Consider the following 22,948-nt stretch of genomic DNA (forward strand, 5'->3'; position numbering starts at 1 on the left):
CATCTTATAGGTAAAAGATTACTATAACAACACTATTCACTTTACAAACTTTCCTAAAATGAATAGTGAAATATTGTGCATGAATAGTAACCCATCCATTTTTCTTCACATGAATACCAATCCTTCTGCTTTTCCTTTGGAAGAATAGTAATGAACATATTATATTATAACACTCTCCCTTGGATGGCCATATGTCAATTTCGGTTGTCTCGTTAAAACCTTAACATGTTTTGGATGCTCCCCTGATGAGTATCTCCCCTTGATTTCAAATTCTTTAATCTGACTAATACTATGTTGCTGTAATCTGATACTATTTATGATAGTTGGAGTGTTGACTTCTGAAGGCGGTTCACATGTGCTCCAAATTTTAATGGCCACAGGTTTTAACCAAACTCATGTATTTCTGAGAGATATGAAGATGTGGCAGCAATGAATGTTGCTTCCTTGATCGTTGTAGGATCAATTTATTTTCATATGTAAATACAAATCATTTCTGAGAGCGATTTATATGCAGGCTAGAGAGATATTCAGATTTTTGCTTGCCTAATAAGATCATGGCAATTAGTGAGTTCTTTGGAATAGAATAAGCATATGTCTATAATTTCTTGGAGTTATCAAAAGATAAACTTTACTTCATTCTAATACCATATGTTGGTATTATGCTTCACAGGAAATGTAACAACTGACTCAGTGTATTGTACTAAATACAGTAAGGCACATACCTCACTAAAATATGGTACTTCTGGACCAAATATCAATTCATAATTTCCTTCACGAGGATGAATGATCTTTCTTAGTGTCTAAATATTGGTTAATCATTTGAGTATTCAACTCATAATCTTCAATCCATATGGTTTTTTAAAACCATAAACATTTTGGATAAGATTTGTGTTGGCATATTGTTCAAACTGCTGCTCAAGACAATATTCCTTTCAACACTTTATAATATTTATGGACTCTTCAAGAGTTCCAATCTAATATCAACTCTTGCAAGCGATTCAATGTGTTGCAACAATATCATAATGAAAGTACTCATTAAGGCAATTTATACCCCTCATTGGTATTAAGTACATAATTTATGTTTTACCCTTCCAGGGCTTTCTTCAAGCAATTTGAATCCTTCAGGGATTTTCTACACTTCATGACACATTCTCCTTTGGAATTTATACATAGCAACTTGTTTCCATGTATACTTGAGGGATTTACTTGTGGAGATATGCTTTGGGCATGTATAATTCTCCACTGAAATGAACAAGCTTCATAATGAGAAATCATGTTTCCAATATGTATTACAATTTTAGGTTTCAATTAGAAACCTTGTGTCATATCATGTGAGTGTATTTCACTGTATTACAAATGCCCATATGTAACATTATGGGTTCAACATCATTTGGCAATTTGTACTATAGGTCCAAGTTTCCACTTTGGCCACTAATTTTTTGTCGACAAACAAAAGAACATAGCTCAATATCAACACAGCTCTTTGATGATTTTAGTAGCTACTATAAAACCAAAATTAACATTGGTAATCATCAATTCTTGTTCCCATAATTCTCATGTGCATGCGCATGCATATTTATAAGCATTTCATTACTCTGGATATCCTTGCCTCTTTAGGGGCTTTACATTGTCTCTTCTAGGACAGTCATCTCTTATTAGATGAATTGTTTGAGAATTTGGATCATAACCTCCTCTAGAGCTTTATAGAGCTTGGATTTTTAAACTCCACTTCTGGGGAGTTGAATCATTGGAATTTGGAACCTACACATCGATCATGCTTCAGGCATAAAATATATTAAAATTGTCGTGTCCATGGATTATCCCTTTTGGAACTTGAATCTATGCGGTTGCTGTCATGCTTCGGGCATGCAACAGTTCAGTAGTGCCAAGTCTGAGGATAGTCTGACTAAGACTTCAATCCATGCGGCAACTCTGTACATCATGTGAATGATATAGATTGGTAGTGTTTGCTAGGGTTGTGAGTAGGACTCCCATCATTGAACTTTGGTCTTCCATTCACTCAATCAGCCACCAATTTTCTCCCTTTGGACTTCCATGGACATATCGTCGATCATTCTGCTTCAGTCTCTTATACAGTAGAAGCGGTGCACAACCTTTGCCCTTGGATGGTCCATTACTTCTTGGTGACTCATCCATGATTCACAACTTCAGTGTAAAGAGCCAATAGTGTACCAATTATTCTGCAATGTTGGTGACTTGAGGCCTGGCTCTAACAACAATTGAATATGACTATTCGAGAGCAATGCAATGTAAGTAATCAGGGAAAAGTTCCAGGCAGTCGGTTCCTGACCAGAAGTTTGATTTCAGATTCTGACTGATTACTTTCTTTATCCTTGTCTTGTAGGCAAGAGCAAAGGCAAAGGAAACGACAAGGAAAAAGCATGATATAAGATACTCTTGCTCTCGACCTTGATAATATGAAATACTTTTTCTCTTGAAGGAAAAAGTATAAGGTTTTGATGCTGGTGTAAACCTTTTCGATCGAAAGGGGTTTCTTGCTGAGAAAATGAGTTTGGCATTTTGAGGGACTTGGTTGAAAAGGTATTCTCAGAGATAATGAAGACTGAATATGTTGAGAGGTTTTATTGCAGATGCATTCTCGGCAAGGAAGATGAGTTAGGTTTTTTGGAGGTGTGCCTTGCCATAGAGGACTAAAGTCGACATATATAGGGATTTCCCAATAGCAAGTAGTGGTGCGAATGTGGCCTTGTCACCCACGCTTGTCGGCAACAGTGGTGTAGTTGGAATAGTGAACTTTACGCGTTTTAACTTTGCTAGAGATATTTTGACAGAGTTGTCCATGATATCCAGAAAACTGAGATTGTGTTTGATGTTGACAAACTTTATTCAGGAAAATCCAGCTTTTGAAATTCGGAGAGCGGTGTTTCTTTGATTTTTTAACAAGTGGTTGTGTTACCTCTCCTTTTATAGAGGTATCAATTGTATTCAAAATGCACACTTTGAAAATTGTCCACCTGTGAAAATTGTCTATGTATTTCTGATATTTCACTCTATCCAACCTTTTTCTTTCATTATTTCAGAAAATGGCTTGCCCATCCAACCTTTACTTAGATTTGAGTCTTGGAGGAGATACACACAAGCAGAGTCAGGATAATATATGGTGTCCGTCCTTTTTATCTTCTAATGGCCCTATTGCGGTTGGAGCCTCTGTGATGAGGGATGATAAAATGGCTATAGTAATAGCTAGGAACCTTCTCACTCCTATAAATAAAAGAATACTTTTAAAGAGGTCTGATGAATTGATTGTTCAAGACTCTTTAGTTTCAGTGTTCAGTGTGCGGGTTCTGTATCCAACATGAGCCAACGCTTACTTGCTCAAACTCGCCAAGTTGAAACATTAATGGCTGAGGTGGCAAGTTTTAGACAAGAGATTAAAAGTCTCAAGCATGAGAATAAAGAGTTGCACAAACTTGCAAATATTTATAGCTTGACCAGCTACAGGAATTCGAAAGTCGGATTCAAAGTGATCACTAGAAATTCGTGGCTAGATTCCGAAGGCAACTGTTGTCTTCCCCTTATGGTGTTTTGCCAAGTACTGAGGCGTCACATGATCAATCTCCAATGCCTCTCCCTTCTGGGGTATTGCCAAGTATTGAGTTTTCACATGAGCAACATTTATGAAGGCCCTCTCATTTGTTTGTTTTTGTAATTGTAACTCATGTGTATGTATAAATTTTTTTTTTCCAATTTGATTTTATACATGTCTGAAAGCTTCTACTTTAGCTTGTTATATATAGGAACCCATGGAAAATTCTGGTTCCATAATTAATGAATTAATGAAGAGACGATGGAAACTTCTGGTTCCATGAATATGATTCAATGAGCCATTAAGTATAGATGTTTTCTAATATCATATGCTTCCACATGCATTCTCGGGCATTATGAATTCATGAAAGTATCTTTTGTGTAAGATGTTGATGGTCACACAATTGGGTTTTGCTAAGTTCATAATTTTCTTATTCCCAAAAGGAAGAAATTCAAATATGATAGAAATTGCGATAATTATTTCATACCACATATAACACATGTCTACACAAAATGTTAGAACTTCAAGTTCTTGTTTTTGGTTTTTGTTTTTGTTTTTTTTTTTAATTTTAAATATTGGAGATATTTTAACATCACATGTAGGTGAGACTTCAATAAAAACAGTACAATTTGGACCTGCGAAATTACATTATTGCCCATCATTTTTTTTTTGTGATAGAAGACTAAATAGTCTTTTCACCATCTTTTGGTTGACAAAGAGAGTTTCATTAATTAGTAGAGATTTTGAACTCCAGGTCAACATTATTCATATGTAATCGAAATTTATTCTCAAAATCGACATCATTAGAACCTTTAGGTTCATATTTTGGAATTCATGCCCATACTTCATCTGTACATGGATTAAGGAACTTATGATCCTCATTTACATGAATCAATGAACTTTTGGCCCTCATTTATTAGTTTGTGGACTAAGGCACCTGTGGCCATCTTTTAATTTAGTTGAGGAACTGCTGCTCTCTCAATTGATTCAAAAATTTCAGGTTTTGATTTGATCAAGGAACTTTGGATCCAATCCTTTTTATATAATGATGATCAAGGAACTTCAGGTTTGATCTTTTTTAATGGTGGAACTTCAGGTCCAATCATTTTATATGATGAGGATCAAGAAACTTCAGGTTCTAATCTGATCAAGGAACTTCGTCCTTTTATATACTCATCATAAAATGTAGTACACTAAATAAATTAAAGCAATAGACAATAATTCCAGCCATAGTAAATAAATTGCTTTTACGTAAATAAAGCTTGTGACAAGATCGAAGCTTTAAAGTAAGGGTAATAATTCCAACCACCATAAATAAATAGAACTTGTGATAGCTTTAAACCAGCATCATTCACATAAATATGTCAAAACAAAAAAGGCAATGATTAAGTCTCCATCTTTTTTTTTTCTTTTTTTTTCTTTGTCAGCCACTTTCTTTTGTTTCATCCTTTTTATTTTATTTTCATTTCACAGTTCTAAGTCATTTTAGTTACCCATGAAGTAATAGTAACAATAAGTCCCAATTGGTGTTCCTCCTCCGGTGAGTTTCGAAAAAATTGAAACAGTTCCCATAAATTTTGGAGTCAAGAGTAGTGCCTGCAACTTATGCGAAGATCAAACAGTTAGATTTGGCTCCAATTTTAGTATGATATGGAAAGGAAGATACCGAACAACTTTCATGAATAAACAATTTCGATCTAATCTACTAAAAAATGAGTTTTGGTACTCATAAGATGGTTGTCCAGCTTTCTGTTGAATTAGAAACTGGGTTGGTGTTTCAAACATCTGCGACGATCACACCGTTGGAACTTTTTGAAAATTTGATATGTTATATGTACTGGGCGGACAAATAACTTTCAAGAACGAAGTATCTCAATCCGAGGTCAACAAGTTGGAGTTCATAAGATGTTTACATGGTTGCCAGATTTTCTGCCAATAATAATGATAATAGTTATATAACCAAATGTATATTTACTTTAAGAAAATAAGTCATACAGAGATATGAAGATGAAATGAAAAGATTAATCTGTGAGATTTCAGCCGACAGAGGTGAGAGGTAGATCACCAGATTTATGGCGTTGTGCTTTCCAACGACACGAGAGCTTCTCGTGCTGATAACGTGTTGTAAAATCGACAATATATGTGTTGTGGAATAAAGTAAATAAGACATGATATTTACGAGGTTCGGCAAGTGTGCCTACATCCTCGGGGCAGCAATAGTACTTTATTTCATTATCTGAAATAATAGGAGTACAAAATAACTGTCACTATTTTTTTTTCTAACCTGGTTCACTGGTAATTTCTTCTGCATCTCTCTTCTTTCCTCTTCTCTTCCTTTTCCTCCTCTTTCTTTCCTATGTATGTTTTTCTCTTATCTCTTTCTTCTTCTTTTCACTTCTTCCTTCCTCCGTATGCTCTCATTTTATAGGCAAAAAATTATTATAGAAACACTATTCACTTAACAATTTTTTCTCAAATGAATAATGAAATGTTGTGCATGAATAGTAATCCATCCTTTTTTCTTCATATGAATAATAATTCATCTGATTTTTCTTTGGATGAATAGTAACAACTATTCATGTGAGTCATTCACATATTACAGTACAACAGGAATATTATTATTGATATTTTGTAAAAATAATTTTTACGGAATAAGCTATAATATTAACAGTTTTGATAATGATCTCAAAATTCTATAAATTCACCACGTGTAGTGAAGAAGAAATCAAGTTTTAACGTTTAATTCCTTTTTCGTATGAAGGCTCTATTGCCTTGGGCATGTAAATCCTTTTACACTTGCAATTCACACCAAAAGGAGCGCGTCTACACGCCCTCCTCACACGGCATCAATGATTGTATGGAAGTTAACTCCACGCTCTTCGAGTGCGAGTATCAATTGTCAATCCACTTTTTCACCCCATCATCTACGTTTTTCCATCATCAACTCAGACACAATAAAATCCCCAAAACCAACCCACCCCAAAACTCACAGGGTTTTTCAGAATAATACCAACCTCTTTCAATGGCGGACACCACTGCAGAAGTAGAGCAAGAAACGCCGCCACCGCCATCATCATGCTACTCGGTGATTCTGAGAATTATGAGCAAAAGGAGAACATGGGTATGTATATTCGTGCTAGTGTACGCCATCCTCCTGACTTCTTCGTGGAACTTCCTCAAATCCTTGCTCTCCTGGTACAAATTGCAACCCCAGTCGTCTTCGTCGTCGTACGGATGGCCTGCCCTTTACGCCTCGGTGCTTCTGGGGGTGGTATTCGGGCTGCTTTCGATGTTCGCGGCGCTTGCAGTGATGGTTCCGGCCACTCTGGTGACGTGGATCGCCATCGTGGTTCTGCTGGCCTTCTTCGGGAAGCCGAGGAGGGCGTTGGTGGTGGAAGGGAGGAAGATTACGAGAGAGATTGTTGGGATTGTGATGAGGATTTTGTTGAAGGAAGGGAACTTGGTGGCTGCTGGTTGCGCTGTTTTGGGGTATTTTGCACTTTTTAGGAGGAATGGGAGTGAGGTGATTGACTGATTGCCTGATTTGGTTGTTGGGGTTTTGGATTTTGGTAAAGTTTTCTGCTTTCCCTATCTCCTCCCCCAATTTGAAGCCATGGTTTTGTAACTTTGTATGCTATTTTTACTATTTTACTTTCAACATCTCAGATTAGAAAGGGTAAAAATCTCTGACTCCCTCCCTGTGTTGTAACATTTACTTGTTTTGATTTTAGTTTGGTATCTGACTGTTATTTGTTGTGTGTGTGTATATATATATATCATACATCCTTCCCAAATTTAGCAACTTTATGGCCAAATATATAACACAGAATTGGAGGTGTCAGTGTTATTGTGCGTGATGATGCCGGGGTTTTTGCAGCCGCAATGAGCAAATTTTCAAGATGTCTTATCTCCGTTGCTGGCGGAAGCCATGGCGATTAGAGGACCTTTTCGATTGAATGTGATTCGCTTCTGATTGTTTTGGCGTTGAGGACCCTTTGGTTAACCTGTATCCGATGGGACAGATTATCGAAGACACGAAGTCCTTGCTCCCGACAATCACTGAAGTTACATGTACCCATATCCGTCGCCAAGCCAACAATTTCGTTCATCGTTCGGTTCGTTATGGTCTAAGTGTAGATTACATTTGTGTATGTTCTGGTAATCCTCCTATTTTTGTTGTAGACACTTGATGAGGAGAATATATCCCAGTCATATGGCAGTCATCTCCGCCTTTTTGTAAACCACTTTTGATCTAATGAAACTTGTATCGATCTTTCATCCCCAAAAAAAAAAAAAAAGACTTATGCTGAAAAGTTGATTGTGGAAGGAAGCAAATGTATGAAGGCACAAATACAAGTTCGAATCTCTCGCTCTCTAGTTTTAGATTGGATTTGAATGTTGTTTGAATCAAAAAAATATTTCAAAAGCGAGCGACATGTAATGATGCATTGTGTTTAACTCTAGTGTTGAGAGCGTATGAACTGGGACGTGGTGAGTTGAAGAAGAAGACCTTAACCTACACTAAGTGGTATTCCGTTGTCTTTTATTTGAGAGTTTTGGACGATGGAAGTTTGTTGTTCCTTCTTCCCTTTAAAGGTTTATAACTTACAAGCTTTTCAAAACTTAACCAAGCCAGTCGTATAAAACTGGTTTTAGGAGGAGGTGGAGTTGAATACAGGCTATACGGTAACCAGCAGTCTCTGCTTGTTTGCTGTTTGGTTCCGGAAAAACTGACCCGACCTATTACCGAGAGATTACTACCGAATCGATAATTAGTGGAAAAGAAAATCGAAGTATTTGTGGAAATATATGAAACTAGAATCCAATTCAACAAGGTAAAAACTCTAATCCTTGGTGAAACGTAGTTGAACACTTTTCCAGTAAAAAAACAATTCACTGTAATCATACAAGTACAAACTTCACCCTTTGTGTTCGTAGAGGCGGTCTAGAGGCAAGGCAAACAAGGGATGTGCCTTGAGCCTCACCTTATTATATATCTTAAATTTTGAATGTTGTTATTGATACTCCGAAAGTCTCACTGTTTTTCTAAGTGTATTTTTCTTCATATATAGAAAGTTTGGAGTGCAAAATGAAATTTATGGAGTGTCAATAACTGCAACCTAAAACTTTCATCATTCATTGTATTTTAGATTCGGAGGAAAGAGAAAGAAAAAAATCTCTTATTCTCCTAAATTTAATCTGATGCATCTCAAATTTATATTCGAAAGGCCTCATTTCAATTTTGTCTTCTGCCTTAAGATTGGATTAGGATGACTCTGTGTACTTGAGTCCTTAGAAGATTGATTTTCTGCCCTTCATCTCCTCGAGATGGCATAACTGTGAAAGCTTTCGTCTATCATTTTGGAGCCCGAACTGTTATTACAGTTTAGAGTATCTCTAAAGGTTATATCAAACACGACAACTAAGACTAAAGGACAAGGTTTTCTCTATGGAAGATGCTATAATTGACATGGCAGCTAAGTTATTAGATTTCTTATTTTCCAGCAATCCCTTTTTACAGCAAATAAAGATGAGTCCATTTTGTTATTTAATGTGTGAGGTCTCATAATTCATAACTTTTAGATTTTTTTTTTATTAAAGACGGTAATAGTGGAGCCCAATATATAATAAAATAATAATTTAACACATTTCTTAGGATGAAAGAAATTTTGTGGGAAGTGTATAATAAAAATTTTAAAATTAACATGCGCGAGAACTCAATTGATCCTAACATTTTTCTCAACTTAAGCCGTTGGATCAAATTTTATGAGCCCAGATTGATTGATGAGGTGGATTTGGTGAAAGATTATTTCACAAAAAAATAACCTTGTCATTTATATTAGGGAGTTTTTTTTTTTTAAAAAAAAGGTTTGGGTTAAGTTTAATTTAATAAAAAAAATCATGCTATAACTTTATTTAATGAATTTTTTTTTTAATTTTAATGAAAAACCCTTAATTTTTAATAAAGGTACAAAATAGCTTAAATTTTAATGAAAATGACATAATTTTAATATTATAAAAAAAATAAATAAATAAAAATTGACGCTCTTGGATTCGCGCGTCCATCACAGACACTATTTATGAAACAGTACTACATTGTTTATGAAATTTAACGGTACTATAGTATTTATGAAACTAAACGGTACTACACTATTTATTGTCCAGATTCATAAATGGTGTCTAGTTCTTGGTTCACTTTTGTAAATAGTACTTAGTTATTGGGTCATGTTTTATAAATAGTGTATAATAATTTGTACAGTTTCATAAATAGTGTCACATTCTTGATCTAGTTTCATCAATAATGCTTAGTTCTTGATCCACTTTCATATATAATGCCTCGTCCTTGGTCATGTTTCATAAATAGTGTCTAATTATTGTCCAGTTTCATAAATAGTGTATAGTAATTGATACAGTTTCATAAATAATGTCTAGTTATTGTCCAGTTTCATAAATAGTGTATAGTAATTGATACAGTTTCATAAATATTGTCACTTTCTTGGCCTAATTTCATAAATAATGTCTCTTTTTTTATCCAGTATTTGATTGTCATATCCCGGCCAGGGACGGACCACTTCCCGGGCCCGCTCTACCACCATAGCACGATATTGTCCACTTTGGGTTTACTATTCTCTCACAATTTTGTTTTTTGGAAACTCACCACGTCTTGATTCTAGGATCGGGGTGTGTCATTGATATTGAACTCTTTTAATTTCTTATATTTTCTAATCAAACAAAGAACCAATTAGAACCGGATGTAATTGAAAATTCATATGGTTCACAACTCAAAGTTTTTGTTTTTGGAGTTCCTTATGTTATGTTCATGAACTCCACAAGTTCTGTCTACGAATGTTTTTTTATTTTCTTCCCAAAAACCCCCTTCTCCTGCAAGTTTTTTTTATTTTTATGAATCCCTTTCTTCTGCCATCAATCACTCTACATAAATATCTATTAATTAATAAAACATTTTTTGTCAACCAAAAGAGGATGGAAACTACTTAGTCTTCTATTACACAAAAATAATGATGGGTAATAATGTAATTTTACATGTTCAAGTTTTATTGTTTTTTATTGTTTTTTATTGAAGCCTCATGTTAAAATACCTCCAATATTAAAAAAAAAACGAAAAACAAAAACCTCTCACTTCTCCCACGTTCTCTCTCTCCCTCTCTCCTTTTCATTTTCTAAAAAAAATATGTTCATACACATAAAGTGTGTAGACAAATGTTAGTAATTTTTTTTAAAAGATTGCGGCATACATTTTAAATGGATAAAAAACTCCATAGAAGCAAATACATAAGCTGGGAAAAGGCACGAGCACACCAAACCAAACAAAATATAGGAAAAACGCTGTGCAATTGCACGCGCGTAGTTAGGTTTTTTTTGTTTTGCTTTGTTTTGTTTTTTTTATCTTTATCATTAAATAAAATTATAGGATGATTTTTGGTTAAAATTCAAAGTTTTAAAGTTATTTTCATTAGTTTTTCTTTTATATGAAAGTTCTATTAAAAGGTGGGTGAGGAAGAATGTTAAGAATAGTTCTCACCACACATGCCCACTTAGTAATTGGAATGTAAATTTGAGTTCAGCGAAGTTAATTAGAATAGCATACTTCATCTATTGTGTTTAAATTTGAGTTCTTTCTCATAATTTAGATTAACAAAAAAATGAATAAATTAATTAGGAGCAAACAAATAATTTTTTTTTAAAATACAAATGATATTTCTACTTTAAACTACATTAGTAATAAATTTGAATCCAAAATAAAGAGAAGTGTTATTGGCACTCCAAAAATCTCGTTCTACACTTCTCACAAGTGTATTTTTCTTTCTAAATATAGAAAGTTTGGAGTATAAAATGAAAATTTTGGAATACCAATAACAATTCCCAAAATAAAATAGGCGATAAAGAAAGATCTAACTACCCACATGAGTAATCCAATACTCAACAAATATAATTTTAGCCAACGTAAGCACATTAAGTAGGAAGAAGTAAGGAATCATTCTTCCTTTTCTTTTTCCTCCTTTTGGTAAAGGAAAAGAACCTCCAACTACATTCTTGAACTCCAAGGACTTTTTCCAATGAGAGAACAAAGCATCTACCAACTCCATCATAAGAAACAAAGCATATAAAACATCTCTCTATTTGTCCTTCCTATAGGGCAGCCTTGAATAAATATGATTAGAAATAATGCCTTGATAATTAACAGTCTTTCACTTTAGTCCCTAAATTGGTTTATTGTATTCTACAGTTCTCCAACAACTTCTTTAATGTCTCAATTTTGCCCTATCATCACTTTTTCGTTTAATTATTTCTTTGGTTTGTTCACAGTGTAAATATACTCATCTACTTGGTCTATTTTTTCACCCACCTATTAGTGTAATTATTTATGACAAATACATACAAGGTGAATGGAAAAATAGAATAGGCGAGTGTTAATGGTAGCACTCACTAACAATCTTAAACATTACGTAAAGAGTGTTAGGGGGTTAATGCACGTTACCAAAGATTGGAGATGTAAGGAGATTAAAAGAGAGCTAAAACAAACTATATTTGTGTTTAATCTCAATTTTCCCAAATTGTTTTCTTGTTTTTAGTACCAAAAATAGAAGATAAGGCACTAGCTTGTGCTGCTAAACCTCATTTCGGCAGATCTAACCGGTATTCGAACCCTCGCAACTTGCTTCGTTCGTTATTTCCATTTGTTTAGATTTTGTTTGGTGTTGACGGCGAATTTCAGTGTCGTATTCAATATGAATTCTGAGAGATTTTAATTCTTTTAATGCATATAAGAGTATTCAATTGGGATTTTAAGTGAATTCAATCTGTATTCAACTAAAATTTTAAGATAGTTTATTTAAATTCTCATAGATTGAATCTATTCAATTATGATTATAAAGAAGTTTAAAATGTTTTAGGTGTATTCAATTAGGAATTTATTCAATTTTTTTTAAATTGAGGAATTTGAGAGAATTGAAAAGATTTTGTAGTCTATTATAGGCATTCACAATCTCAGCTCTTCCTCTAAGATTTCGAAAGAATTGAATCAAAATTTTACATGAAATCTCTACAAATCAATTGAACTCCATCAAAATTCCTATATTTATAAATTTAATAAAATGAAAACTAACGAAAATCCAAAAAAACTTCACTTTTAATGAAAAACCCTTTTTAAAGGTATAGTGAATAGTACCAGGAAAATGTATAAATGTGGTTTTTCATTAAAAGTGAACAGTACCGGGAGTGTTTTGTTAAAACTCCATTTAATAAAACCTTCAAAATCTCATTTAAATACACCAACATTTATGATATCAATTACTAAATTTTAACCAAATATAATGCAACTTGTACCTGACATTATATAATTAAGGGAGGCATATTGTCTGCCCTTCTACTTGGTGTCATTTCCATCTCCTCCTATTTTGTACGGTCACGGTTAAATCACGTCAAAATTTTATTAATTTTTTTTATAAATATAATAAGACAAAAATCAATAAGAATATAAAATAGGGATGTGCTATCCACACATCCTTTTTACTTCTCACACACCCCTTGTTAATTTCTGTATGTTGATCTTTTTCAATTCATCCGATCCGACAGCCGAAAACCAAAAAGGTGTGAAAAAAGAAAAAAAGGGGTGTGTGGATATCACACCCCATAAAATATTAACGTGACTTAACCGTGACCGCACAAATAGAAGAGGATAGAAAGTGCACCCAAACAACAAAAGGGCAGACAATCCGCCTCTATAAAGGGTGATGAGATGACCGGGTCTGACATTCAGGAAAACTGTGTCCTTGTTTATCGGAGGAATTGTGTCCAAAATTTGTTCATGCACTATTGCATTGGACTCTAAATATCTGGAGAGTTCAACTTGACGAACCAAGATCCTCTCCTGAGCAATTTCCTAGGGATCTCGCAATCTTGTCCGTTCATTTTATAACGTGCAGTCAGTTTTCGTCAGGTACTATTCATATTTGAATTTTAAAATTTAAATTTTAAATGATTTATGACCGGACGATATACGATGAACGGACATAATTGCGGGATCCCTATGATCCCTAAGGAATTGCCCAGGAGAGGATCCTGGTTCCAACTTGACACCAACATTTTACAACTGTTTTGCTTATTATATTTTTTTCACTAGATTTTTCTTTTATCAAACAATATATTTTATTAGATTAGACACCGACATAGTTTAAACCTAGTCATCATGTAAAAACTCAACACCTTTCTACCATTGTAATAAAGATTACTCACAAACCTTTTCACTAGATTACTGATTTTAAAAATGGAAAGAGATCCTCTCCGAATCTCTCCTACAAAAGCCCCCAGATCAAATGATCCGGCCGCTTGTAATTTAATCCAACAGCCCATTTGTTTTGATCCCTTAAAAATTAGGGTGAAGTGCCAATTTAGTCCCTGAATTATCACCTCAGTGAAAATTAGGTCCTTGAATTATTTTTTCAGTAAAATAAGTCCCTAAATTCATTAGAAATTGCTAATTTCATCCCTATTATTATATTCAAAGCTATTTTATCTAATTTTTCGTCAAATTAAGTCACTTGACACACTTTAGAATGTAATACCATCATTTTCTTGTTTATAAGTGCTTAACATTTCATATATGTTGCGAATTTAATGTCTAATTTACCCTTAAAAGTTAACTTACACTATTTCTTTATGAAAAACTACCAATTTCTCCTCCAAAGTTAACTCCATACACTATTTCTTTTATGAAAAACTACCAATCTAGCCTTCAATGTGTATCACATGCAAGTAACGTGACTTAAATTGATGGAAAATTGAATATAGTAGCTTCGAATATAACATTAGGGATGTAATTGGCAGATTTTTATAATTCAGGGACTAATTTTTCTGAAAAAATAGTTTAGGGACCTAATTTTCACTAAGGTGATAATTCAGGGACTAAATTGGCAGTTTACCCTAAAAATTATAATAATTTTTTACCGTTAAATCAAATTTTAAAAGCCCGGATTATTTGATTCGGGGCCTTTCGTGGGAGAGATCCGGAGAGATCTCTTTCCTTAAAAAATTACCCACAATTGCAATATCCGGAGAGATCTCTTTTTTTTGAAGAATCAAAATTTAGGCACATGTCCAACTGGGATTGGATGTAAGCAGCAGCCAAGTCAGTTCCTTTTTTTTTTGGGTGTGCTATCCACACACCTTAAATTACTTCTCATACACCCCTTGTTAATTTTTGTCCGTTGATTTTCTTCAATTCATTCGATCCAACGGTCGAAAATTAAAAGGGTGTGTGAGAAGTAAAATGGGGTGTATGGATATCACACCCCTTTTTTTTAAGGGAACTTTAACGAAAAGCACCCGGTACTATTCACTTTAACGAAAAACCACATTTTTACACTAAAAAGTCAATCCTGGTACTATTTACTTTACCCTTTATTTTGTCCTTATCATTAAAACTCAAAATTTTCAAACTCTTTTCATTAGTTTTTTTTTTTTTTTAATCCAGTTTAGCTGCTTTGATTTGGGAAACAAATTAATATTATAGGAAGCTTTTGTTTGGTAATTTCTAAATGGTTTGGTGTAGTGGATTCTTCAAAATAATATAAAGAAAAAGTATTAAAACAAAGAAATGCACCAAACAAATATAAAGAAAGCATATCACATGATTGATCTTTGGGATCTGTCAATCTAAGAAGTTCAAAATCAACTCTTTTTTTTTTTTCAGTTTAAAGTTCAAAATCATTGCCACAATCTAAATCATAGAGATTGAAACTTGATTAGTTTTTTTTAAATTATGAACGAGATTTTGCACTGATTTACTTTGAAATGATGGGAAATGTCAAGTACATTTTTTTTTGTCAAAAGATAAATTTAGATTAATCATCAACGAGTTAAATATTTCAATACAAAAAGATACTTTAAACATGTACTTAGTGAATTAAAGAAAAAGAAACTAGTCACCAGATCGATTCACCGCTTACTAAACTTCGATTAATGTGGTAATAAGGTGAGGTGTGAGCATGTAACATTACTTCCTTTTGACCCTTTTTCTTTTTGTAAATTGGAGTTGTTTTCATATTTTTATGAGTAGGTGAGACTGAAATTGAACAAGACAAACTTGTTCAGGGAAAGATTAAAATTCAAGAAAAGCAGTGAAATCAGGTATCTCAGAATCTCAGATCTAAACAGAACACAACCAGGCGGCAAACAGCTTGATACCAACACTGCAACCACACCACACACCCACCAGTCTCTCTCTCTCTCTCTTCCCCTTCCATTGATAATATTTCTCCATTTTTGACTATTGCTTTCTTGGTTGAACATGTTAGCTCTGATTTCTCTGCCATATTCCCCACATGCCCTCAGACCTTCCTCCACCCTTGTTGCATAAAACTTTCCTTTTTCTCCTTTTCCACTTATATATCAGGACACCAGTATACATTTTTTTACTACAGAAATATCTGGGTGTTCATATCTGGGGTCTGAGGATCATAATCTCATCTGGGTACCAATAATTTCAGGATTTTGTTGAAATTTAGCCAAAAGGGTGTCAAAAAATTCTTCAAATCTGCCCAAAATTTGGGGCTTTTTATGATCTTAAGGTACTCTGCAAAGAAGAAGAAAATGGTAGTGGCAGGAAATGGTCTGTTCTACCCAATTCTCGGATTCGTGTCCTGTGTGGCCTTCATCTACTTGTCTTTCGGTAACTTGGGTTCTAATGTTAGCGACGAAAAGAAGTTGAGTTTTGTGGGGAGGAATGGGGCTCAGTTCATGTTGGATGGCAAGGCATTTTACATTAATGGGTGGAATTCTTACTGGTTGATGGATCAAAGTGTGGATGAGTATAGAAAGCCGAGGGTCCGGAAAATTCTGCAAGCCGGTGCGAAAATGGGCCTTACTGTCTGCCGGACTTGGGCGTTTAACGACGGCGAGTACAATGCCCTCCAGATTTCCCCTGGTCACTTCAATGAGGAAGTGTTCAAGGTCTTATTCATAATCCATTTATTTTCCCTTTCTTTTGTTTTATATTGCAAATGTTGATAGCTGTTATGTGGGAAACCTTCGGCTTAGGAGTTCATTGAACATAAATTTCGAGACTTTGTTTAATGCGATCGAGTTCTGACCTTCTCTTTGTACTTGTTTGGATGCTTCAATTTGGGGTTTACCCAAGTGGTGATCATGTTTTGTCATATCTATACATGAATGTATTATCAGTGAAGGTTTGCAACTGAAGTAGTAAAATTACAGTTCCATATAACTAAGACGGTAAATGATCATTTTTTGCCCAAACTAAATGCAGGTCAGGTCAGGTGATTCCTTGTTAAGAGATTATCTTGCTTTCTGAAAGTGGGATTTACACAAGAAGAGGGTTGAGACAAAGTTTTATATGTTGTGATACTGATTAATGCGTTCAGGAATGTAGCGCAATTGGAAGATCATCAAGTCATGTTTAGGGGTTTCTTAACAATAGAGACATAACACAAAATGTTTTGGACAATAATGTAGTAAAATTTACGTATGCTTTCTGCCTTATTTTTTCAACTTCTTGGGTTGCACCTAACGAATAATATAGTGGAATTCCCTACATGTTCTATTATTGCTGTTCATAATACATTTTTAAGCCAGGCTAATTGAAAGTGTCCACGCTACATGGCATGTACCTATGAATACCATTTATTTTTTACCATTATTTTTGTTATCTTTAGAAGTACCATTTGTTAATGTTCTTTCTCCATATTTTTGTTCTTTGTTATAACAATTTAATTTGGTGACAGGCTTTGGATCATGTCATTGTAGAAGCTAGACAACAGGGCATCAGGCTGCTCCTTTGCTTAGTTAATAACTTGCAAGCATATGGCGGGAAGACTCAGTATGTAAAGTGGGCTTGGGAAGAAGGTGTTGGTTTGAGCGCTTCCAATGATTCCTTTTTCTTCGATCCATCTATTCGCAATTATTTCAAGAACTATGTCAAGGTAATTTTGTTTGTTGCTTTACTTCCCAGGAACAAAATGTTGCACTGCTCTTTGATGATACTGTTATAGCTCAGAGCATCTCCAATGAGCTCCTTAAAAGAGCTCCTAAGTAGAATTTAGGGAGGATTTCAAAAAAATCAACTCCAGTTATGCTCCCTATCCACCTCATAAGATAGGGATTCATCCAGGAGTTCCTAAATATAGGGAGGGAGAAAGGAGCTCGTAGTGGTTCTCTATAATTAATGCTAATTGTTTTAAATAAATAATTAATTCCTATTGGCTAATTATTTAGTCATTATAAGTTATAACTCTCTAAACCAGGGAGTAAGGTTGGAGTACACTTTTTTAGAGAGCTCCTAAAATAACATTTTGACAGTTTTAGCATGATTAGAGATGCTCTCATAATCTTAGATTTTCTTGTTGATGAGTAGAAAACTATTAATAGTATGCCATTGTTACATTTATTATATTTTGAAATGAAGAAACAAAATATGGTATGAGGTTAAACTTTGGGAGTCCCAATATTTCATAGGATACTTCAGTTCACCCAGAAGTATTTATGTTGCCATGAAGGCAGGGTACGGGGACAAAGTTTTGCTGCCAAGATGACGTACTAAACACTACTAGGTTTACTTGCTGAACATTTGGTCACACATAATGTAACGTAAGCTTTTTGGTACTAGGCATAACAAGTAAGGCTGCAAAACCTCTGAATATCATGATCAATTGGAAAGATTGTACTAAATCTCCATTTGGATCTCGTACAGAGTCATGTGGTTAGAAGGACTTGAAATATCTTTCATTCATTGACCTTTCTAGCTTTCTTATCCTTCGCTTTCCCCTGTTCCTACTAAGATACAAATGGAAGGATCTATCTGAGTGCCATATTTTTTAACTCATGATCACATGAAGTTGAGGAAAATTATGAATTTTAAAGCACCGAAGCATTAACAGGATTGTGGCATTTAAGATTTATGAGATACAGGTGATGTCTCTGGATTTTGGTAGCCATTTGTAAATATAACATTATACAGGGCATATTTAACTATTGTGGATTCTAAAGTGTTTGATTGTTATGAGTTAAATGATTTTGTACCTTGCTGGTATCCTGAATAGGCCATTACTTCTCCTTCAGTGATTTGTTTCTCTGAAATAACAGAAACCGCAAGAATCTTTGTTTTAATCAATTTTGGTGCTGTGATGATTTATAAGTTTATAACCGATTCTAATTCATTTCCTTTTTTCCTCCAGACTATCCTAACAAGGAAGAATACTCTCAATGGAATTGAGTATAGAAATGATCCTACCATTTTCGCGTGGGAATTAATAAATGAACCTCGTTGCATAACTGATGCTTCAGGCGACACTCTCCAAGTATGTTTTCAACTATTGAGACTGCCTTCTTACAATTATGAATAAATAAGAATAAATGTACTAATTCAAACTGCCACGAGATCTTTTCATTTGCTTATATGCATTTTATATATCCTTCTACGAGAATTAAATTAAATTAAATTAAATTTTTTGTGGAACCAAATTAGGTATGTGTAAAATTTGATGTTTTGTGGGCAAAATAACACACTTTTTTTCTTTTTAATTTTACTTGTCTTTGTTGCTGATCCAGAGGGATATGATAGGTCGCCTGCATTGGTTGTGCCTACCAGAGAAGGGAATGGTGTCCAGTCCAGTTTAGTAGGAATTACTTGGTTTTGCATGATGGATTCCTTGCTTTCCCAGAAATACTCTCATTTCCCCTGAAATTCAGTCAGAAATATATTAGATTTTAGACACCACTATTCTAGTGGAACCATCATTTAACTTGCTTGGGATTTCTTTGTGATTTGCCCTATTAGGAAAATAATAGGAATTAGTAGAGATTAGAAAACTACTGCTACCAATTTTTCTTTCTCTTACCTTGGGCAAAGAGCTTCGTATTCTAATAATTCAACGGTTCTTAATTATTATATTTTCCTTCCAAGTTAAGGGGTTGTTATCTTTAATATTTATTATGTGGGTGAGGTGGGGCGGGAGGTGGGGTTGGGGGGGGGGGGGTCTCTGTAACCTCTCCTATTAGACCATGAGTTAATTGTATGTTATACTGTTGCAGGATTGGATAGAAGAAATGTCAGCTTTTGTGAAAGCAATTGACAAGAACCACCTACTGACCGTGGGCCTTGAAGGATTTTATGGTCCTAAAAGCCCTAAAAGGTTGACTGCAAATCCGGAAATGTGGGCATCCAGACTTGGATCAGATTTTATTCGCAACTCCAAGATCCCCAATATTGATTTCGCCTCTGTTCATATCTACCCTGACCATTGGTAAGCATTTGCATGTTGATTTACATTGCATGAAATTTCTCAAGTCGATATGAGGGAAATCAGATCTTACCAACTTATTAGAAATCTCATATATATTTGCATGGATGGTCCTTCTCTACATAATCAGATATGCATCTTACATAATGGAGAGGCATGCCGCATATCCCTAACTTGGGTCTTATCAGATCAGCTCACCTGAGCAAACAATCCATGCTAACCCTTGGATCTAAGTCCACCTTTTTTAAAATTCAAATCTTGAAAAAGGACCTTTATTGAAATAAGTGCCATTCTCTAAATCTTTAACTTAGATATGAACGGGTGAGATGTACAGTGATACAACTCGTCATTCATATTTTGAAACGGTTTAAAAGAATGAACTAATTTAATGATATCTGAGGCTTTATTTGGTGGGCTGGTTGGGATAGGTTGTGACCAATTAAAATGGACTTGAGTCCAGTCCTTTGTTGTGTCAAAATGTGAGATGGATATGACTAGACATGTTGGAATCCACAATAGCATGGGATATCTAACCTATCCTTATACATGGGTAAATAAGTCCTTTCTTACAAGTCCCTGCCAGTCCAATTCTATCCCTAAGGCCCAATCTTATCCAGCCTACCAAACGGACCCTGAGAGAATAATAATAAGCATAGGAACATGTTCATTTTCTCTGTACTTTCAATTCAAATTATTGACTATGTGGATTCATGATTGAATGTGTGGTCAAATTTAACATGATATCTCTAACTATTTGGCAAGAGTATATTATGTAGTCTATTTTAGATTTTATTCAGTGTTTAGTCATCTCATGTGCTCTTATTTCATTTGTTTCATTCTAGAATGTAATTACGTCTTTTCTATCTGTTAGTTCAGCGCTCCCAGCCTCATGTCTGTAATAAATTAATTTTGTGAAAGGATGTTTGCCCTTGTACATTCCTTATGGTACATTTAACCAGTACTCACTTCATCCTCACTTTTTGGGTAGGTTCCATGATGAAGAATTTCACGAGAACCTCAAATTTGTCTCCAAGTGGATGCGTTCTCACATTGAAGACGGGGACAATGAACTGAATAAACCTGTCATGTTCACTGAGTATGGATTGTCAAACCAGAACAAGGACTTTGAACCATCTCAGCGTGAGAGGTTTTACAAAACTATTTTAGACGTGATATACAAATCTGCCAAGAAAAACCGGTCTGGAGCAGGTGCTTTAGCCTGGCAGTTTCTCGTTGAAGGAATGGACGAGTATAATGATGAATTTGGGATTGTTCCGTGGAAAAGACCGTCTGAGTATAAGATAATAGTAGAACAATCATGCAGGTTGGCTAGACTCAAGGGACCAACTCAACAACAGCGAAATTTGAAAGACTTGTGTTCGCAAAGAAAGTGAAATGCTTATTTTTTGTCAGCAGAAAAATTCAATTCCTTGGGAGGGTTGGGGTTATATATTTACGGTTTGACGGTGCTTAAAGGAGAGATGCAGATTCGACTGTGTACTATATTCTTCCCACAGCATATGGAAGATGTAATTTCATCTTGAAGGAATTGTATGTTATAGAAAAAGTTATAATTGTGATGTTATCGAAAGCTTTACGTGATGAAAGAGTACAGATTAACAGCCAAAGGAAGTCTTTTGAACTATTGATTAGGTTGCTTTGCTTGTAAGAAATGGTATCTGCAGTCCTGAAACTGTGTTTTAAAGCACTGGATAGGTCTGATAGCTCTCTATGAAAACTCTAGTTCTCTTGTAATGATATCTACAGACTACCGCGGTCTTGATTTTTATCCAACCGCTTTCGTTCTGGTGCGATGTCATCTTCTGAACGTCAATTGATGCAGTTATGCAGCATTTTGCTATGCAATCACACGAAAACGACTGGTCACCGTAAATTATTTTCCCGTGCTCCTATCTCACTCCTGCTTGACTAGTGCATATACAGAAGAAACATTAACAGGAGAATGAAGTTTTTCTTCCTCAAATGTTAAAGTTGACCGGTTACACAAAAATTTGGCATAAAACACCAAGCTCCAGCAAAATTTAACATCCCCCGTGCTCCACCCCTAAATCAGAAATTAAGAACATCCACTCAGCCACACGACACAATTGAATATTTGATACAATCCAGTCTTATTATGAAATTGTTGACTTATAACTTCAATCGAGTGCGAACAAGTTAACAATCTTCTTAATGTATGTCGTCGGACGCATAACCCCAATTTAATGAAATGAATAGTAAAAAATGGCTAAACACAATTTCTGTCCTGCAATTCAACACCAATAAATAAATATGTACTTTTCTTTCATACATCTGAAATGCAAAGCAAATGACATCAACATGAAGCTACGTTTTGCCAATCTAGGCCAAGTCCTAGTGCCATTTACATTACCAAAGACCTGACTGTCCTCCTTTTCCATGCTGGTTTTACCCTTCAAATTCTTGTCCTTAAAACTCAGTTTATTTACCTCCTCTGCCACCTTCAACACAGTCTCAGCAGCCTCATCGTCCTCCGATCTCCGACTATGAGTCCTTTCCGATCTGCCACTCAAACCTGTTCAATCAGGAATTTCATTGGGGAGGATTCCTGGCTTGAGCACACAACTCGAGGAGTTGGCACTTTGGTTGGTTGTCGGGCTCTTGCTTGTTGAGAGACTGCAAGAAGAGGACATGGTTAGTTCTGAAATGTGCCTTTGTGGAGCCTTAGGTGTAGGCTTTGAGGCTCGCAATCAAAACTAACTAAGTGCTTAAGCATGCCACTGCCATCTCAGTATGGCAGATGTAGAACAAATGTGTTTAAGTCGATTATTTGCACCCCAAGTTATTTTGACTTATTGTTATCAAAGGATTGTTATAGATGGTTTAAGTCTACATTAAGTTCTTTTCCGTGCCTTGAGATCAAGGACTTTTAGTTCGTTATCTTGTATGCTTTTAAAGGGTGGAAGTCCAGATCTGACTAAGCCATTAGTTTAGTTCCCATTCAGTATTTTATGACAATAAAACCACTAAGTGAACCAGATCTGAGAACTAATGGAACTTTTGATCATCAAATGACTGGAAATGACTTGAATACATATTGTAGAACACATCATAATACCATATT

At 34.9% G+C, this 22,948-nt stretch overlaps 2 protein-coding genes and 1 long non-coding RNA gene across 4 annotated transcripts; 2 read left to right on the forward strand and 1 right to left on the reverse strand.

Moving 5' to 3' along the window:
- Positions 1–4,879: 4,879 nt before the first annotated feature.
- On the reverse strand, positions 4,880–5,953 carry LOC114827040 (uncharacterized). The gene is made up of 2 exons (XR_003776311.2): positions 5,853–5,953; positions 4,880–5,164 (listed from the first exon to the last, which is right to left on the reverse strand). It is a non-coding gene; the product is annotated as an uncharacterized lncRNA (long non-coding RNA).
- A 342-nt stretch (positions 5,954–6,295) lies between these two features.
- Positions 6,296–7,995, forward strand: LOC103431503 (uncharacterized). 2 transcript variants are annotated; one of them, XM_008369662.4, is made up of 2 exons: positions 6,296–7,137; positions 7,446–7,995. In XM_008369662.4, the coding sequence occupies exon 1, from the start codon at positions 6,591–6,593 to the stop codon at positions 7,101–7,103; it is 513 nt and encodes a 170-aa protein (XP_008367884.3). In that variant the 5' UTR covers positions 6,296–6,590; the 3' UTR covers positions 7,104–7,137; positions 7,446–7,995. The 2 variants fall into 2 exon arrangements, with proteins under 2 accessions (XP_008367884.3, XP_070683514.1); XM_070827413.1 differs by lacking the exon at positions 7,446–7,995 and adding an exon at positions 7,368–7,425.
- Positions 7,996–15,588: 7,593 nt separating this feature from the next.
- Positions 15,589–21,473, forward strand: LOC103431504 (mannan endo-1,4-beta-mannosidase 2-like). The gene is made up of 5 exons (XM_008369664.4): positions 15,589–16,540; positions 17,332–17,529; positions 18,781–18,903; positions 19,637–19,848; positions 20,834–21,473. The coding sequence occupies exons 1-5, from the start codon at positions 16,148–16,150 to the stop codon at positions 21,237–21,239; spliced, it is 1,332 nt and encodes a 443-aa protein (XP_008367886.3). The 5' UTR covers positions 15,589–16,147; the 3' UTR covers positions 21,240–21,473.
- The last annotated feature ends 1,475 nt before the right edge of the window (positions 21,474–22,948 follow it).

Source organism: Malus domestica, chromosome 09 (genome assembly GCF_042453785.1).
Source record: "Malus domestica chromosome 09, GDT2T_hap1".
NCBI lineage: Eukaryota > Viridiplantae > Streptophyta > Magnoliopsida > Rosales > Rosaceae > Malus > Malus domestica.